Here is an 18,955-nt window from a genome sequence, read left to right as displayed (position 1 = left end):
GGATGCTGTTCCAAGCAAGCTCCAGCCAATCATCGCATGAGTCCCTTCGATCAATAACTGCGCAGCAATCGATACGAACAAATTGTGAAGGGACTGTGATGAAGTCATAGACGTCTACTCGCCTCTGCATCGCCAGCGGGAGCACACCAGAACGCTACGTCTTCTCCCTCTGTATTTTGCACGGCCTGCTTGCAAGAAGCCCGCACCCGGGTGTGCCTTGGAATGGTCGCTCCACGGCACGTTGCATGCGCGTCGTGGGTGCCCGGACCACCTCGTCATTAAGCGTGTGTGTGTGTGTGTCTTTATTGAGCTCTCGTTCCGCGTCGTACACACTCACCGACAGCATCACGACCGATGCGCAGTCCCCAAGTTCTTGAAGCAACACCTGGGATATGCGCGATGGCTCCACTGCCTTCGTGGAACACGTAATGACTTGGCAACCCGACTTTAGCTCAGCGTGGTCGCGGGCATGTCTCACCCTCGAATTTAGGCGCAGACTCAACATCTTCAGCGGCCTGGCATGTCATCGTAGAGCGTCAGACGCTGGAAAGCCTTTGATTCAGAGGGGCAAAGTCCGGTGGCTTGGGCATACGTTCATCGTACGTAAACGTCCTATTCGACGCCCTCAGCCTTTCTTCACATCACAAAACGTCTTGCGGACCTACATACAAAGCTGAGCACCAGGCCGCGCGCGGCGTTCAAACGCGTGCTGTCGGTTTGTCTTCTCCACCCCCACCCCCACACCGTCTTCCATCAATCCGTCCAGTGCCTAGTGCTTCCGCCGAGCAGCAATGCTTGGGGCCCCGGAATGCTCCCACAGCCGCGCCCCCCTATCGCGGCCACATCGCCCTGGCCCGCTGCGCGCCCTGGCACTTATCTGATCTTCTGATCCACAATCGCCCTGGGCTTCGCGGCGCAAGAGGGCACGGCAGGCGGCGGGCCCGAGATCGCCACCAGAACGGCCGGCGTCGCTCCCATACGTTGGTGGCGGCGGCCGTGCGCATTCTCCCCCATAGCACTCCCCCGTCGGATGGGTGTGACGCTCGGTGTTCGCCAGCTCTTCGCTCCTGGCATCTACGCTGCGTGAAAACCGCGACATCGACTGCCATTCCGGTCTGGGTGTGGTTTGCCCGACCCCCGGCCCACCCTCACGCCACGTCTATCATCTCCGGCAATGCCTCCGCCCGCTGAGCTGAGCGCATACGGAAGTATTTTAGTCTCGCCCATTCTCATCTCGCAGATCGCTGACACCATCTCGCCCGCTGCGGCGGGTCCGCCTTGCCTCTTCGGCCGGGCTGTTTACCGCACTGGGCGTGCGCCCGCCGTTCCCCCTCTCCCGTCTGCGAACCGCGCTACTAAGCAGTGCCTTCGAGGAAGTCTGGCATTGGTCATGCTGACGAGCGAGCTCGGCACTTTGGCTGCCCCCACCCCATTGCCCGTTGCCACTGCCTATCCTCGCCATTGCCATTGCCTAGCCTCGTCCCTCGGGTATCGGTCGTATGCACGCTTGGTAGTCAAGAGCAGCGAAAACCGGCCACGCAGGCCCGCCCGTCTGGTCCCAAACTGCCGCCTGCGTGCTTAACCCCGCCGAGCAATCTCCGCGGTCCCCGCCCCTATGAGCCGCCCACTCGCCCCACAATGCCGCATGCCGCATGCCGTTGCCCGCGTCCATGTCCATGTCGTCAGTCCTAGAGCTAGCCGTCCCCTTTCTCACTTTCGGCACCTTCCCCCCTCCGACGCCCATTGCCTTATCGAGGTCCTTCCGCCGCGCGCAGGCGCGCCTGCGCCCCTCAAGAGTGCCGGGCTAGGCCCCAGCCAAGCCAGCGGCGTGCGCGGCGCGCGGCCCATCTCCTGATGGGGCCGCCGAGCCCTCGCACGCACCGGGGCAAACAATAGGCGGCGAGACAAGAGCTGCTTACAAGTCGCGGCCGACTGTCCGAGCCAGCATCGTCGTCCCGATTCCAATTGCAATTCCAATTACGACCACCATTCCGATTCCGATCTCCAGTCCGAGTCCCAGTCCGAGTCCCAGTCCGAGTCTGCGCGCGCCGCCCGCGTGCGGGGTAAAGAAAGCACACAGACAGATGGTCGGAGATACGTGCAGGCCCTGCACGCCGCGGCCAGAAGCCAGAAGCCAGAAGCCAGAACGCTGGCACGGGCGGCTGGTCGCTGGCGGCTGGCGGCTGCACGGGCGAAGGGGACGGGGCGTGCCAGTGCGGAGAAAACGCAGAGGCAGACACAGCGATGATGACGCTGATGATGACACACACGCGCGCACCGGCAACACACGCTGATCAGGACAGGAGGACAGGACAGGGCAGGGCAGGGGCCGCTCCGAGCGCCCATGCTCATCGCGCGAGACCCTGACCCTGAGCTGTCCGCCCCTCCCCACGCTTCCCCACACTCTGTGATCGCATCGATCGTGGGGCAGCCCGCGCGTAAATGGGGAAGGACATGGGGAAAAGTGGGGGGGGGAAGCCGCAGCCTGGCAGCTTGGATGCGGACGAACGATTAGCCGTTCATAACCGGCTGCAGCGCAATGCGGGGTCGTCGTCGTCGACTGCCCTCCTTGGCCTTGGGCTCGAACCTTACTTACCTTCCTGGACCCCCCATTACCAATCCGCCAGTACGGAGCAAGGACCCCTTCCCGCGCCCACCGGCGCAGCCCCACCCTGTCCCTCGCCCTCGGCACACACAGGGGCCCATCACGAACCGCAGATGACAGATGACGAGCAAGCAGGCTTGATTAGAGAGCGCGGATTATACATGCGTACGCGTAATGCGGGGTGGGAGGGGGCGATCTTTCTGCTCGACGGATCATGTATGTATGGGATGGATGGATGGATGGGGCGATATAATCGTACAGATGCGAGTCGTCAGGAATAGGATAGAGAGAGAGAACCAGCCGCGAACGGATAGACGAGCCAGGAATGAAAGAAAGCAAACTATGGTACACACTCTCACTCGACGGCGCGAACTGAAGTGAGAAGGGCAGGGGCCGGAGGCCGCGCGTTTTGGGGACCGCGCTGCTCGCGGGCGGTGCGGTGCGGTGCGGCGCAGGAAAAGGGAACAACGACTAGGCGCAGGAAAGGGGAACAACGACTAGGCGCAGGAAAGGGGAACAACGACTAGGCGCAGGAATGGAGATGACGAATATACAGTACAACCGAAGGCATACAACGGTGATGTGATAAGAGCGATGGACGGACGGGACGAGACCAGACGACGGCAGGTAGGCAGATTAGAGACAGGAACGGAAATAGAGACAGACACAGAGATAGAGAAAATAGATCATACGCGAGATGGGCGGCGGGCGAGCGAGGATAGAGCGGCCGACAGTCGGGTGAGTGGGCCAGGACCGGCGGGAGGCGTGTGGCGGGCCAAGAGCGAGCGTGCGGGGGAGGGGGCATTGAAAGAGCGAGTGTGCACTGTGCACAGCGAGCAGGGGGGAGCATTGAGGACGGACCCATGCGACGAGAGGAATGTGGAACTGCAAAGGGCGGCGAAGACGAAGGCGTATCGAGTCGTCAGGGAAGCGCACGAGACAATAAATAGCGAGAGCCAGCGTCACGAGTCTACCAGAGGCAGGCGAAGACGAGACAGCGAGGGGAGCGCGCGGGGGTAGGACAACACGTCAGCCCCCGCGCGATTTTGCGTTTGCAGCGGTCGGTTCGTGTCGGCCGTCGTTACGACGTCTCCATCTCGCCCTCCTCCTTCACCTTCACGCCCTCCAGCCCTGGCGGCTTCGCCTTCGCGCCCAAGCTCACGCTCCCCACCGGCCGCCCGTCGCGCCCCTTCCGCCCGCGCTCCTCCTCCTCGCCCTCGTCCTCCACGCTCTCCCCGTCCGCGCTCGGGCTCTTCCCCATCTCGTGGTCCTGATCCGCGTCCGCGTCGCCATCGCCGTCCTCCCCCACGTCCATCTCCATCTCCTCCACGCTCTCCAGCTCGAACCCGCTGAACCGCTTCCGCCCGCCGCGCCCCACGCCGACGCCGCCGCCGCTGCCGTACTGCTGCTGCAGCCCCAGCGCAAAGTCCCCGACCACCTCCTCATGCAGCACCAGCGCGCCGTCCTCGTCCACGGCCCCGCTCGTGCCATCTACGCCCACGCCCACGCCCGCGTCCCCGCCCGTGCGGAACACCTGCAGCTGCTGCTCCAGGTCGCGATTGCGCGACGCCTGCGCGGACACGAGCTGCTGCAAATACCTGTTCACACACAAGAGAAAAATCCCGTCAGCACCGCGCCGCAGCCTCGCCCCACCCGCGAGCAGCACGCACCGGATGTACTCGACGCTCTTGCGCAGGATCATGCCTTTGTTCGCTTTCACGATCCCGCCCTGCTCGCCGCCGTCCTTTTCGTCCGGCTCTGCGCTGCCGTCCTTTTTCTCCGCAGGCGGAGTCGACCCGGCGTCTGCGCCCATGCTGGGCGCTGCCCCGGTACCCTTCGCACCGGTGCCAAAGAGGAGGTCCTCGCCCGGCGCCGAGAGCGACGCAGGCATCGTGAACGTCGCTGCACCAACGCAACATGTGAGCACACACTGTACACCATACATGCCAAGTCTGCAGCTCGGAGCCGCGCAGGAACCACGCACCATTCGGGTCCAGGAGACACTCGGGGATAAGCGTCGCGAGCTCCGAGATCTTCTCGTTGATGTTGTCGCGCCGCCGCCGCTCGACGGCGTTATGCGACTCGCGCCGGCGGCGCCGTTTCTCGTTCGCGATCAGCGCCCTGTCGCCGCCGCACAGCGCGTGCCAACATGCGCAATCGGTGGCCGATCGGGGCGGTCGATCATCGCGATGGGCCGACAACGAATGCGTCATTTGAGCGCATCATTTTGATTTCCACGCGAGCGGCAGATGACGACAAGTGCGGATGATGGCGGCGGGAAGAAGGGAAAAAGGGGATATCACCAAGACACCGTCAGCCTGCCTGCCGCGACACGGTAGGAGAAGAGCAAGCAGACGCACTGTTTTGTGGCCATGTCGCCCGGCGGGCTCTCGCCGCCCTTGCCCATCATGCCCATCCCGACGCCCACGCCCACGCCCACGCCGACGTCCTTCGGGCTCACGCCCAGCCCGTGCGAATGCCCGCCCGTGAACGCGCTGAATCCACCTGCGCCTGCGCCGTCAGCACACCCCTCGCGCACGCCGCGACGGACCCGGAGAGAAAACGCACCATGGACACTGTCTGGCGTAGGTAAGCTGAACTCGCCCTGCCCGAGCCACCCGCCGCCGCCGTGCAGCCCGAGCGGGCTCGCGGGCCCGCGGACGCTGCCGGGGATGACGAGCGGCTGCGTGTGCCCGCGGTGCAGCGGGGGCGGGCTGACGCTGCTCACGCTGCCGCGCTTCGCGCGCGTGCGGCGCGCGGGCCCGCCGTGCGTGCTGGGCGGCTCGGCGAGCGCGGTGCGCGTCTGGGAGCGCGAGCGCGAGCGGGAGAAGGACGGGGACGGGGACTGCGCCTGTGCGGGCCCCGAGAGGATGTCCGCGGCGCCGGCGGGCGGCCCGTTGGCGGTGATGGTGGAGAAGGGGGAGAGCGCGGTGAGGGAGGAGAGGTGCGAGGAGAAGGAGGAGGGCTCGCCGCCGAGCGAGTGGGCGTGCGCGTGGGAGTGCGAGTGCGAGTGGGAGAGGGATGGGGCGGTGAGGGTGAAGGGCGAGTGCGGGGGCGGCTCGTAGCGCATGGAGGAGCCGAGGGCGGGGAGGGTGCTGTTGAAGTTGGCGTGGGCGAAGTCGTGGAGGCCGTTGGGCCCGGACTGCTGGGAGTGCGAGTGGGAGAGGGTGGAGGGCGGGGGGAGGGAAAAGGCAGCTGCGCCTTGGCCGGGGCCAAAGGGCGAATGGGGCTGTTGGTGGTGGGATTGTGCGTGATGGTGGTGGTGGGAGGTGGGCGCGGAGATGTCGAAGATGTTGTGGGTGGGCGGGCGGTAGTCGTCGTACGCGCCGTTTGGCTGGCCATTGGAGTGGGAGGTGGACCGCTCGTGGGACTGCTGCTGCGGGTGCTCAGTAGGGGAACCGATGAGGCTGGCGAGCTCGTCGGAAAAGTCCATGGAGGAGATGGTGTCTGGTGCAGTAGGGAACTTGCGGAAGGGGTCTGGGATGGAGAGGAAGGGGGGCAGGAAGAGATTGCTGGGATCGAAGTTGTTTGCGGCGGAGGGCTGGCCGTTTGCAGAGGAGTGTGGATTGGTTGCGGGGGTGCCGTGGGACGAGGGCGGGGAAGGGGGGTTGCCTGCGGAGGGAGCGGGGGAGGGGAGGTGGAAGCCCTCCTGGCGGGAGAGGACCTGTGGCTTGTACGAAGTGGCGAAAAAGGCCGAGGACGACATGTGGGCAGACGGAGGAGGGGAAGGAGAGGAGAAAGAGTGGGAGGGGGATGCTGGCGGGGAGGCTTATAAGCGCGTCTGAGGCATCAGATTCGATTCAGGGAGGAGGCCAGGAACGCGGGCGCAATGGGAGTCTGCCTTTCCCCCCGGCGTCTCTTTCCCTCTCCCCCGCACACACCAGGCCCGGTCCCCCGCAGCCCTCCTATCCCATCACCACCGCAAATACCCCCACACCCCCGGCCCTACCTTGTATCTGCTGCGTCACTCCCCCGCTGCGCTCGCGCCTACCCAACACGGCTGCTGCGCTGATGCGGTCGAAGCGGCGGGGCCCCGCACACAGCGCAGTCTGGACCCCGGGGCGCACTAGCGCCCTGCCCCACCCGCCGAGGCCGGGGCGCGGGGACCCCCATCAGCCCCATCAGATCCCCCGGCCGGCAATACGATCACCACGAGCCGCCGAACGCAAACGCAAACGCAAATGCAGACGCTGTCGGCAGATGTGTCGTCCATGACGTACAAGCCGCCCGCCCCCCGCCCCGTCCACGCTGCTTGCGCTGCCTGCTGCTCGCCATGCGTCCGCCGCCGTCCTCGCACCCGCGTCTACCGCCTCTAAGCTTCCCCGCCCGGCGTCCTCCATCACTGATTCAATCGCCGGTGACACACCCCGCCAAGCGACGCCTGCCGCGCACGTTTCCCCCTCTCCGCTGTTCCGCGCCGTCCCTTGACTGCGTGCATGGTGGACCTAGCATCCCTGCACCGATGCATTCCTACGTCCACCCGGCTCCGGCCCGCACCTGCATCGGCGCCTCCCAGTGCAGCTTCGCGCCGTCTCAAGATTCCGCGCCAGCAGCCCTGTATCTCACTCTGCTGCTGCGGCCCCCCACTCCCGCACAATCGCTCGCGGCTCCCTCCTTCTTTCATTCGCGGTTCCACTGCCAAAGTTCAGTCACGCCCGTCTGCCGTCTGCCGTACTACACCATATCGTAACCCGGCCCTCGACGCTCCAGCTCCACCCCCCGCTTCCACTTCGACAGGCGCCAAAGGCGCACTCGGAGCGTCTTCCCACTGCGCGTGCATATGCCCAGGGGTCTGGCAGCGTCTTGCGAGCTCTCCGACAATGCGTTCCTCCCTCACCCCGCACCCCGGTCCCACCAATGCAGCTGCTCTGCCGCGACATCTTCATTCTTCCTGCGAACGTACAGCCCGCTCAATGCTCATGCTCTTCCCTCCACATCCCCTGCGCCTTGTCGCTTCGCCCGCATCGCATGTCGCAACTTACCCGGCCTGATCGCGTTTCGCGTCGCCCCTCCTAAACGCATACCCCCGGGCCCCCGTCCCCGTCCCGCGCAGCCAGAGTCCCGGCGGCCCATTCCCATCACGATCACAGCAACCCAACGACCCGACGCGCACACACGCGCCCGTTGCCATCATCTGCACTCGCCATCACCGCGCCGCGTGCGCCGCGTCGTCGGCACCTGTCCCTCTCGTCGGTTTCTCTGATTCCCTTCATTTTACCCCGCACGCACGCGCGGCCGCGATCGCCCGGCCCCATCTCGGTGCCTGTCGCGTCGCCCCCGCATTCTGCGCTCGTGTCAGGTCCATCAACGTCGGCCGCGGCTGGCGCGTCAGACGCCGCACGCGAGACAACCTCGCGAGACAGGCTTCCGGGCCTCGCCTCGCCCGCCATCCGCCATCCGCCTGTGCCCTCCGCCGTCCCCCGCAACACACACCACGCGTCGCGGCCGGACCAGCGATCGCGGCGCCCCCATAGGCTGCCTCGCGCACTGGGACCACGATGCCCGTGCCGACGTGTGGGGGTGGGGGTGGGGGTGGGGGTGGGAGCCACAAGCCGCGGGGGGGCAGAGCGAGGCGGACGCGAAGCGCACCGGCTTTGACAATTGACTGACCTTGACAATTGAAATACTGACGAGTCGCGCGGGCTCGCGTCTATCGCCCCCGATCAGTACCTCAGTGCCGCGCCCGGGCCAATCAGATCCCCAGCGGCGTGCCAAACGGCGGGTGTGCGCTCACAGGAGACAGCGCGTGCGTGCGTGAAGGTGAAAGGTGGTTTACGTTTGGCGCGGACACAGACGCAGACGGGCCCGTCTTATTGGCTGGTGCCCCGAAGTAATGTGTCCCGAAGGTCGCGACTCGCCACCAAAACCAAAACCAAGACCAAGACCGCGGCTCAGGGCGCAGGGCAGACACGCTCGCAGGCGGTTGTCTGTCTCTGTCCGCGGTGCGTCCCCCCGTCCGTGTCGTTTTCTGCATTCCGCAGGCGCGCTGCCTAATGGCAGGGCACCCTCCGTCTCCGTGGCATCTGCATCTGTGGATCGATGTCGATGTCGATGCGGCGATGGTGCGGTCATACTGATGCTCCCACTCCCAGCGGACGCGGCTTCGCGCTTCTCCCTCGAGAGCGTGTGTGATCCCATCACGCCGGTATCACGTACGATGGCGCAGCGCTGGAAGTTGACAGCCGCCTGCTTCTCTTTGTCCTTGTCTTCTTCTGCTGCTGCTGCGCGAGCGAGTGAGCGTTCTCGTCCCCGGGCCTGCCCGCTGGTGCTCGGCCGGCTGCACATACGCCTCGACATGGATGCAGCACGGCCGCTCTTCCGCCTGAAATGCGAACGCGCGCGCCTCCGCGCCGGGCAAGACGACCGATCTCCGTCGCCCGCGCGGTCCCCAGCCGCGCGCGCAGGCTGCATTCCGCCCTTGGGCTCCCATGTGCGGCGCGCCCAGCCCGCGCGTTAACGCGGCAACGGATGGCACGGGCGCCCCATTCGGTTCCGTCGTTCCGTCTGCCTGCTCGATTCTCCTTTGCTGTCCTTCAGCCTGCCTCTCGGGGACGCGGCGTGCGGTGCATGTCGCGATGCTTGGAGGCGGATCCGGGCGGGAAGCAGGGAAGCCGCGGGAAGCGGTGCGCTGGGCGTGGGACCGCCCGTAGTGGTCGGCCGGCTGCTGGTCGGGGATCGGGAGGCATGCGGAGGGCATGTGTGTGCGCTGGGACGGGCGTAGTGCTGCAGCTCCGACGACGCGAGGCTGGAGGTATGGTGCGTGGTGTGCAGGGCGCGCCGCGCCGCTCTCACCATAGGCTTCCCATTACGTGAATTTGACTACGGTTCGCGAGGCGCGGCCGGCGCGCTGTTCGCCTTTGCGCGCTGGTGCACCTCTGGCAATGGTGCCTGCTCCCTCTCCCTCCCTCCCTACTCACCGCTTGCTCACTATGCACTATGGCAGCGCAGCCTGAGGGCAGGCGTATCTTCGACCCGGCGCTGGATGCCGTACAGGAGTCGTTCGATTGAACGCGCGATCCCGGACCGGACCTGGCTGTGCGCGTCTCTGTGGTGACGTCGCGGCTTGCGAACAGAAATGATCAATGGTGCGAGTCATGGCGGGACCAAAATGTCCCCAGTATGCAGCCCTGTCAATGTCCAAGATCCGTGGACCGCACGGCTCTCAAATCGAAACCAGCATCCGAGCGGGGGACTGTGGGGTATGCGGTATGCAACAGTGTAGGTCCGGAGTTCCCGGGCGCCTGCACCCCGCTTCGCGCGCCACCGCCGCGCCTGACATCACCCCCAGGCTGTGCCAGTATGGGGAAACATTCTAGATTGACGTTCTGCAAGATCCGGCGGGGGTGTCCTGCGCTTTTGTTTTTGTTTTTGTTTGTGCTTACATGGTACCCCTACGAGTGATCGCAGCCCGGGCGGGTGGCTCTGACGTGCGCCCGCTAGGCCTCATTAGGGCGGCAGCAGCAAGCGAGGACGGACCTGCCATCTCGATATCAGGATCTGGATCAACGTTCAGTCTTCTCCTCCGCAGCTGTATCATCACATTCCTGCGCGACCGGCTGAAATGTGAGGCTCAGCATGCCACTAGCAGATATGTCAGAATATATTTTGGTGCATTACAACATATGCGACGCGGGATCGTCGGTGATATCATTGCGCTATGCGGACGAGCGGCCCTCGCCACATACGGGATGTCCATGCCAAGCCCCACATAGCCTATCTAGGGTGTCATCTGTGCGGGGAAACAGGCATGCACCACTCGCGCTCGATCACTTTCTCGCTCCGCGAATTTCATTTCTCAAAGTGCAGGGCCGTCCAGCCAGCAATGGTGTACCTTGAGCGTGATCGGTGTGCAGTGGCTGGTGCTCGCCTGTGCTCAGCGCTGCGGCGCCGTTTGACCCTCTGTGTTCGACAGGAACAGCCTGGGCCCGGCCGGGTACAGTGGGCATATAGATGGCGAGCGCGAGGTTCAATGCTCTGGCGGGCTCCCGCCGGGCACAATAAGCTGCACACTGATGGCGGCAAACGGGGGTGCCGTTGGGGGGCCCAGAAATATGTGCGTCGCCTGAAGCGTGAGCTTGGTAGCCACGAGGCGTCCGGGGCTCTGGTGCGGCTGCTGCGAGGAGGAGCCTAGAAGCCTGCTAGATACGACGCAAAATGCATCCGGGGAGGGCGACGTGGGAGCGCCACCCTGCAGGCATGTTTGTGTCCGAAACGGGGGTAAGGTTCTGGCTTTCGTGCTATCGTGGGCGGGAAGAAGTGGACGCGGGCGGGCGTAGGGTGGCGCGATACGGCGTCTCATTTCGTGTTCTCTTCCGGGACTGTTAATAGCATGGAGGACGATGCGGCTCGCCGTGCAGTATCACAAGTAGCTGGGCCCGGTCATCGGGAATGCTTCATCGAGTCGAATACACATGCTTGGGCTAAGCGCTTGGCTGACGGAGACAGGGGCAGTTTGAGGCGGTGGCGATCCCCCAGTTTCTGAAGCGGACGGAGGCAGTCTGACCGCCAGCAATACCGGCGAGGGCACCATGCGGCGCGCTGCTAATTGCTCCGCGTAGAGTGAACGATGTTCCAGATTTGGCGGGAATGCTGATGCAGCAGTAATCGAGCTAAGAGGCATCAGCGCTTCTGTATCCGTGCCTGAGGGTCGTTGCAGCATAATCAGCGTGACGATTATAGCCTTCGGTGTGCTGCTTCCCTTCTGTCGGTGCAACATCGCGAGCTAGTGGATTGCCTGGGAACGCGCTGCCCCAGGGTCTTGGCAATTATGTGTGTACGTCGATGCAAGGCGGGTGAGGCGCGCTCCGCGATGGCAGATGAGCTGCACTTGCCAAGATCGCAGGATAGCCGCGGCAATTACCTGTTATTACTCTAGCGCCTCCTAGCACTGTGAGACGGCGTGCCGAGATGGCTGCTTGATGACAAATGACATCAGCGACGATCGTCATATCTCCGCAAAACGGACATTATGGGAAGGCGGTAGAAGCATGGGCGAAGGAAGGATGATAGATGTCAGCGTCAGCGGGAACGACCTCGCGGATTTAGGTATGACTGTGCTGAACGTCGCACCACTCCAAGATGTGAGAGTAAGTCCTGTAGCGTGATCACCGACATACCATGCAGGAGGATGACACTAAAAGTCTGTTCTCGGCCTGAGTGCTTGCGTAGGAGTAGTGTGTGAAGCCGGCCGTTATTGAGGCCGAGAGAAGTAGAATCACTCACAGGAAGTCCTGGATTGATGCTACTCGCCCTAATCACGGCGCAGGATCCCGAGCTCCGCGCATAGGTTTACGTTGGACGAAATAAGGCTGTAGACACAAGGAGAGTATGAGTATCCGCTCAATAGCCACATTCCGTATTCCTCAGGTCGAAACGTGTCAGCTTGTCTTCTGATAATCAGCGAATGAACCTCAGAAGATCGTGATTTCGGCCCTGTGTGCTGTGCGCCTTTACAGAACATGCGGCGTATCCACAATGGCGGTGCAGACGTCAGCGTCATGAACTATTTTGGAAGCGTACGTATGAGACATACGCAAGAGTTCTTCGCGGCGTTTCCAGTACCTCAGGAACAATATCGGGAGATCTCATACCAGAAATAATAAGAGGTGGGATGAAGAACGACCATGTACCTGCTTTGGCCATCTACTAGATCGATCGCACTCGAGACTCAAGCGGGGGTAACGATGCGACTTTGGTGGTGACGAAGCAACATATGCAGAACTCCCTTCGTCATCCACTTCAAAAAGAAGAAGGGACGAGGAAGAGGAACGAGAGAACGAGATAGAATAGACCATCACAGTCAGTCAAGGTTCATGGAAGCGAGTGGCCCACCGAATACACACAGCGCCGGATTTGCGCAATACGGTATATACCCACCATGCAAGAATGGTTGGTTTTCATGAGGAAAATCATCGTTCCTTGAGTCCATACATCAGCGTTGAAACATCCTTACAGGATGATACAAGTGTTCTGACATCGAAAGCCACAAGACGCCTGCATTGCTTCGTCAAATGAAGGGTGAGTAAAGCAGGTCTATGGTAATGAAGGTGATCCAACTGTGAGTCTGAAGGCCTGCTGAACACTTACCGTTTGAAGCAAACTGACAGGGACGTTCATGACTGAGACACGAGAAACGACGCGACGTGGGAGTCTAGGAGTGATCGCAACGCGTCACAGTCACGTGTTGGCTTCCGAGATATTGATGAGATCCTACTAATAGCCATCCTGGCGGGTAGTCTCCTCTAGCCATCCTACATATAGAGCACTATCCCATGGCGCGCCGTGGTCATCATACCATCTTCTGCTTGAGTAATGCGCACATATCAGGCACTTAAAGTACAGTCGAACGGTCGAACTGAAATGTGGCTGAAGGTGTGCCTCAGGATTGACATCCGAGTCGATTTCCCGCAAGGATATGATCCCGGCCAAAGAGTTTCTACTGTACTTTTCTCTTATATGAAAGTCGTTGAATTTGTGAACTTGACCCGTCTCGTAGGTCAACGGTCAATTCTACCCTCCACATTACTTTATATTGATGGAAATACGAGGTCTGGCGCGCGTGTCCCTCGTGAAGATGGTATAGGCTCTTAGCTGTCGGCTGTCAATTTTGAGCGATGCATCAATACGGCTTTGTGAATTACATTATCGTGAGGGCGTCTTAGACATAGACAACCCACGCTCCGCGCACAAGGCCGTGTGCGACGAATGGCCAATCGGGAAATGTCGATAGGGCTCTACCAGGCAGGCAGAGATGACTTCAATGATCATCATCTCTTTATACATACTTGCTGCACAGTGAATAAGGTGTTCAAAGAGGCTGACCTCTGGCGAGAGACCTACAAGAGCGCAAAGAGATCTGGGAAAAGCATCAGTGGTATATGGGCGCCCATACCGAAGTTCCCGATTAACCTACCGGGTGCAGACGTGGTAAAGACGACGGTAGCTGAGATTGCCTTAGATGACAGAAGCAATAAGACGAGGCATGTTTGGCTGAAATTATATTCTGAATGTACTAGTCGTCGGAAAGTTCAATGAAATGCTATACGGCTACAGTATCTTGCACAATGTGGCTTGTAACCATGATTTGTGTATGCGTTACACTGCATCTCCTCTCGGAGCTGTCGGATCTAGTATCTGATGTCAAAGAGAGCAGTGCAACGTGGTCAAATATATGTTTGCGAACCTGTGTCCTACGTCCTGTGTAGTCATGATTGGAAGCCTGATATTCTCCAGTAAATTCATGTGTTTTGATGGGCCTCCTTCTCTCCAGTGTTCTCGCGCATTCAATCTATGGACATCAGCAACCATGCTTGTGAACACAATCATCATAGTCACTTACAGAGCGAGCAGGGCATTCGTGTATACTTGAATCAAAGGTACCAAATATCAGGTGTGAACCCACTCGGGCTGACTTCATATGGTCGTGCTTCTTACCTTTGCTATTCATATAATGAAATGCTGTCCAAACTAGATTGTATCGAGCCGTGGATTGGAAAGTCGCTGCTAACTGTGGTGGCTTAAATATCAATGATTAACTGGATTCGGTGTCGAAGTCTTACTGTGCCGAGCTCAACCAATTCAAGAGCCCTTGTGTATGGTGAGTCACTTTTGATATAGTGCAGATCTCAAAATAACATCTCACACGGTAATGATACCTCGATTGACAGAGAAAATGAAGATTCTTGATATCAGATAATCCGTTCTGAGCGCAAATTCAATTTGGGGGGACATCAGCTCGTTCAATAGGCTCTGATCAGGGAACATACCTCATAAACCCAGTTCTCTCATTCCACATAGCCAGGCACAGTGCCACAGCAATCTCAATGTCCGCGATGGCGAATGCCCCCAGCTCAACGCATCCAAGGACCTTCCGTCTTGATAAACGAGGCACATGCAACCGGTATGAAGAGACTCACGGCTACAGAATCAACAGCTTCCACGATGAAGTCACCTTGTTTCCTGACAAATAATCATTCAATGTACGTGAGACTTGACAAAATAGTCAAGTATACAATTTGGCTGTAATGGCTATAATTGTGCGGTGAATTCATTGGTTGACAGGTCTCCGCAGATAAAGTGCATACCACTGGTTATGGCTGAGAAACATCAGTGATGAATGAGACAAGAGTGTCATGTAAGGACTTACATAGGGCCAAAAGTGACATTGCGGCCTCCAGGATGCTTCAGTGGAATGTATGGATTTTGTGAAGATATCATACCATAGAGATTACCACAGGATACCGATACCATTTATGCCTGATCACTGACACTCAAGAATTGATGTTGTGCACTATGCACATCGCTCAAAAGCACATACCTGCATATATGGTGTTGATAAAGTAACTATCGCATATGTCTCAGTATGTGGGTCCACAAGGTTCGCAGAACAAGGTCGTTCTGTGCTACGTACAATTGCACCAATATCATCATGATTCCCTAATGGAAGCATTGTGTAAGTAGCAGAATGGATTTTTCGCGTTATGCAACTCACTCCGAGGAAGTATTGGGACTAGAGATCGAGCTCGAAACATATTCAAAGGTATGTCACCACAGCTCAAGGTCTTACCGAAAAAATGCTGGAGCATTGAGATGAGCCGTGATGATGACACATGAATGCAGTAATACATACCTCGGATACAACTGCACCTCTATCAAATTCCCATGATCGTGGATCACGAAAGTCCATATAGTCTGACCGACATTGAAGACAAAGCAGCCTTTATGTAGGGTGCCATAGGACGACATACCGCTAAGGACATCGCAGTGCGAACTGTGTCAAGGATACTAGCAGCCCGGTTCAAGTTTAGGCATTATTCTGAGATGGGACGTTTCCCGCCTACCACAATACACAAACCTATCATATATGTTATTCAATCAGCATTGGCGACGATACATGGGTGGGATTGCATACAAACGATCTCAACTCCCACCGATCATGTGGAAAATGGCGGAAATAGTATAAGGTCTGTGCATAAGAGACGCCAGAGAGCCTAGACGGTAGTCACTATTGAGGGACATAACTCTATACACATATATAGTAACTTACATAGCACTGAAGAAGCCTCCTATGAGACTCCAGCCGATAGTCGTGCTGATTAAAGTCTTGAAACTTTCGGTCATATTCACCAAACTGCAGGGGAAAAGGACGGGATGTGTTAGGGTCGACAATAGAGAAGCGGCAAGTATCAAGGGGGATACAAGTAACCTTTTATATGGTTGAACGTCTCACTATGTATCCGATATAACATGACACCTATGGGAACGTAGTCGGCATCAAAAGACATCAAACTTTCAAGGCCGACAGATATTCACTGCCGCGACCGTGAGCACTGCCTTAAAAGTGTAGAACGCAGACACAACGTGGTCGTGTATACCTGTTCCGGTCATGAGATAGCCGCTGTATAGACGCTGCTGCGAGGAATTTGCATACATCACGTCTCCTTAAAGATATCATATCAGCTCTATCATCCAAAAGCGAATGATGTCGAATCCCGAGCGCGCTCCAGCTTCTATTTCATCGTCTCACCATGACGGCGTCTATACAAATCTGGCAGCTTCATTCAATGAGAGAGACATTTCGTGGCACTTTCCTGATAGATCAACTTAAAGTTTAGCCATATCAGAGAGTTAAAGAGATGAAATACGAACCGTGGATATGATGAAGATGGAGCAGAGAGCAACATGTGCATTTTGAAGAGGCTGTAAATGACCTCAGACGGTCTTTGTCGACATAGGCGAACGAAATTATGATAGACAGCGCTGCATAACATCTCTCTGGCAACATCAACATGGGGTAACATTAGAGACATAATCGGATTCTCAAAGATCCTGTCTGCTCAGCTGCAACAGTATCAGTCGGCGACTATGTTTTATACTGAACCCTGGACACGTCAAACGCCATGAACCCCTATGTTTAGCGAAGAATGTAAGATTGATTAGTAGTAACAGTTGAACTACAGTAATGCGGTATCAAGATATTGACTACTCACCGAGAGGACCCAGTTCCACGAAAGGAACTACCGATAAGACTTGAGCAGGTTTGAAGCGGCTTTACAAACTCTGCTGGAGCTATTGTCGTGTCGGTCAAGTCCCACTGATACAGTGTACTCAGGGAGATATAAAAGCAAGATACAACACGGGACGAACAAGTCCAGGAACTGATCAGACCGCGTCGCAATACGGTGTGGTGTGATCATAAGCATCCACAATAGAACCGTCTCGTGTGCATATCAGGGCAAACCCCTGTACTCGCCGTCTCATGTTTACCCACAAAAAACACGAACAGCTCAGCGAAGTATGAATGCGGCAGAGGTCCGGCATAACGCGACACGCCTCTCGCTGGGTCAAAATAACAATCACCCCGAGGCATGGTGAGAATTCGAGGAAGGATGCCCCTAGGGCAAGTATGCGAGGGACCAGAGAATGCGCATGAACTGATAGTCTCGTTAATCGTCTGCTTTTGCGACGGAAATACTTGTCACATTTATAGGGGACCCACGTATGCTGTTACTAGGAGGACTTCTACACGTCGGTGAGAGAAGACGCTGTGTGAAGTGCACCAGTAAGTAAAGCCCCAGAATGGTATCGTCTGACTTGTTCTTGTTGACATTTGCCCGAGATCCGCAGCAAGAACAAGCATCGAAGATATATTGCATTCTTCTGAACTCTGTCAGACGCATAAGAAAGGCTCGCGCAAAGGCCGCGAGGGACTACAAACAATGCCAAATACGATGACATGTCAAGTTCCATCAACTCTTCCGTGCTGTTCGCCACAGGCGGGATGGCAAGACATTTACGAGGCTATCATATAACGAGAGTAAAGCCTGCACGGGTCTACGCATGGTCTCATGCGTGGACAGAGTCAAATGATATGTCATATTGACAAATAGGCCTGCTTTCTTCATGCTGGGTACAAAGGGCGTCGAACGTGCTGCCGAAGACAAGAAATAGGACATGGCCGAGTTCATGGACGTACATTTGATGCACCAATAGCCTGAGCGATAGGGTCACTCGCTTTCCTGGAGGATCCTCGGTGCATGAACGAAAGAGCGAGACTATCATCCTGGCTGCAATTGCTATATTCAAGTTATGCAGTCATCAATCGAAGGGTTTGCAGAAGTAGTTCGTACCGACGTTGAGAGCTGGAGAAAATCAATGACACTCGAGACAAATATGATATTGTGATAGGACTCACAAAGCGATAGAAGCGACAAAGTGGCCTTCAAGCATGTTCAGCAGACTACGTGCTTTCGTAGAGATGTCGTACCATGAAAATGATCGCAGGGTACCGATACCACTTGTCTCCAATAACTAGACATTGAGACTCAGCATCGCATTGTGTATTGCATGGCTCGGAAGCACATACACACGTAGATGATACGAATATAGTAGCTGTTGATTAAATGTCAGTAGGAAAAGCCTCGGAGTTGATGGGGAACGATTGATAAGTGGTACATAGAGTTGCACTAATGACGATGTGAATCCCTGAAGAGATGTTGTAAGTGGCACAAATCGCTGAACAACACACGGCCTACCCCAAGGACGTACTGAGCCTTACAGCAGAGTACAAATTATGATTCAAATTTTAAGACGGCGTCACAGCATCATATCTCTCACCGAGAAGGTGCTTTAGATCATTGCGTGAGCTCGCATGACGATATATAGATGAGTTGGTATATACCTGTGTAAGAGCTCTACTTCGAGCAGATTGCCATGGTCGGTGACCAAGAAATGTCAGATACACTAACCAGTAGTGAAGATGTATGCCTGCATAGTGAAGGTGAGGAGACGTACCGCCGCGGGTATTGCTGTGCGAGCTAGATCAAGGACTCTATCGTTCAGCTCGGAATTTCAGGGGCGTAATTCATAACGGAACGTTTTGCGCGAACCGTAAATAACCAATCTTCCGAATATGCCGTCAACTCAAGAAAGTAGCCAGATAGGAAGATGAGTACCCACAAATGACCTCAATCTCCAGCCGTCTCGTTGAACAATAGTATAGAGTCTGTGCGCAAGAGACACCCAAAAACCTAGATCGTCGCCATAATCAAGTAGTCCTATAGACGTCCAGACACGAACTCACAGAGAACCAAACAAGACTCCTATGAAGCCCCAGCCAGCTGTCGCACCGAGGACAGACTTTATGCTATCCGCCATACTAAGTGAAGTGTTGCGTAAAGATGTGAGATCAGGCTGATAGCAACAGGGAAGTGGCCAATCACGACAGGCGAGCTTTGGATTTATGCAGCTGCGATGATATGTGATGATCTTCTTGATCAGCTATGAAATGCATGAGACCGCGATTGACATTTTTCATAGACCTTGGTGTCAGCAGCTGACACAAGTGCGTTC

General features: G+C 57.6%; 6 protein-coding genes across 6 annotated transcripts; 1 reads left to right on the top strand and 5 right to left on the bottom strand.

The window, feature by feature from the left end:
- Positions 1-1,174: 1,174 nt before the first annotated feature.
- POSPLADRAFT_1055639 (hypothetical protein) lies at positions 1,175-1,582 on the top strand (the record flags this gene model as incomplete). The annotated part of the gene is made up of 1 exon (XM_024480667.1): positions 1,175-1,582. The coding sequence occupies one exon, from the start codon at positions 1,175-1,177 to the stop codon at positions 1,580-1,582; it is 408 nt and encodes a 135-aa protein (XP_024340388.1).
- Positions 1,583-3,686: 2,104 nt separating this feature from the next.
- On the bottom strand, positions 3,687-6,311 carry POSPLADRAFT_1055638 (hypothetical protein; the record flags this gene model as incomplete). Its single annotated transcript, XM_024480666.1, has 5 exons — positions 3,687-4,203; positions 4,276-4,507; positions 4,590-4,726; positions 4,966-5,110; positions 5,174-6,311. The coding sequence occupies 5 exons, from the start codon at positions 6,309-6,311 to the stop codon at positions 3,687-3,689; spliced, it is 2,169 nt and encodes a 722-aa protein (XP_024340387.1).
- A 2,066-nt stretch (positions 6,312-8,377) lies between these two features.
- POSPLADRAFT_1055637 (hypothetical protein) lies at positions 8,378-9,302 on the bottom strand (the record flags this gene model as incomplete). The annotated part of the gene is made up of 2 exons (XM_024480665.1): positions 8,378-8,882; positions 8,941-9,302. 2 exons carry the CDS (start codon positions 9,300-9,302, stop codon positions 8,378-8,380), a joined length of 867 nt encoding a protein of 288 aa, XP_024340386.1.
- Positions 9,303-10,571: 1,269 nt separating this feature from the next.
- Positions 10,572-11,321, bottom strand: POSPLADRAFT_1055636 (hypothetical protein; the record flags this gene model as incomplete). The annotated part of the gene is made up of 2 exons (XM_024480664.1): positions 10,572-10,793; positions 11,043-11,321. The coding sequence occupies 2 exons, from the start codon at positions 11,319-11,321 to the stop codon at positions 10,572-10,574; spliced, it is 501 nt and encodes a 166-aa protein (XP_024340385.1).
- A 1,925-nt stretch (positions 11,322-13,246) lies between these two features.
- POSPLADRAFT_1045900 (hypothetical protein) lies at positions 13,247-15,724 on the bottom strand (the record flags this gene model as incomplete). The annotated part of the gene is made up of 13 exons (XM_024478891.1): positions 13,247-13,440; positions 13,518-13,594; positions 13,788-13,892; positions 14,141-14,191; positions 14,371-14,471; positions 14,521-14,563; positions 14,751-14,785; positions 14,873-14,921; positions 15,015-15,040; positions 15,096-15,113; positions 15,234-15,295; positions 15,352-15,353; positions 15,651-15,724. The coding sequence occupies 13 exons, from the start codon at positions 15,722-15,724 to the stop codon at positions 13,247-13,249; spliced, it is 837 nt and encodes a 278-aa protein (XP_024340384.1).
- Positions 15,725-17,273: 1,549 nt separating this feature from the next.
- POSPLADRAFT_1139219 (hypothetical protein) lies at positions 17,274-18,760 on the bottom strand (the record flags this gene model as incomplete). The annotated part of the gene is made up of 8 exons (XM_024485007.1): positions 17,274-17,313; positions 17,334-17,404; positions 17,580-17,670; positions 17,799-17,914; positions 18,130-18,156; positions 18,398-18,420; positions 18,563-18,633; positions 18,687-18,760. The coding sequence occupies 8 exons, from the start codon at positions 18,758-18,760 to the stop codon at positions 17,274-17,276; spliced, it is 513 nt and encodes a 170-aa protein (XP_024340383.1).
- Positions 18,761-18,955: the final 195 nt, after the last annotated feature.

The sequence above is a fragment of the Postia placenta genome, assembly GCF_002117355.1.
Source record: "Postia placenta MAD-698-R-SB12 unplaced genomic scaffold POSPLAscaffold_5, whole genome shotgun sequence".
Classification (NCBI taxonomy): Eukaryota; Fungi; Basidiomycota; class Agaricomycetes; order Polyporales; family Adustoporiaceae; genus Rhodonia; species Rhodonia placenta.
This window is presented reverse-complemented; position numbering and strand designations above follow the sequence as displayed.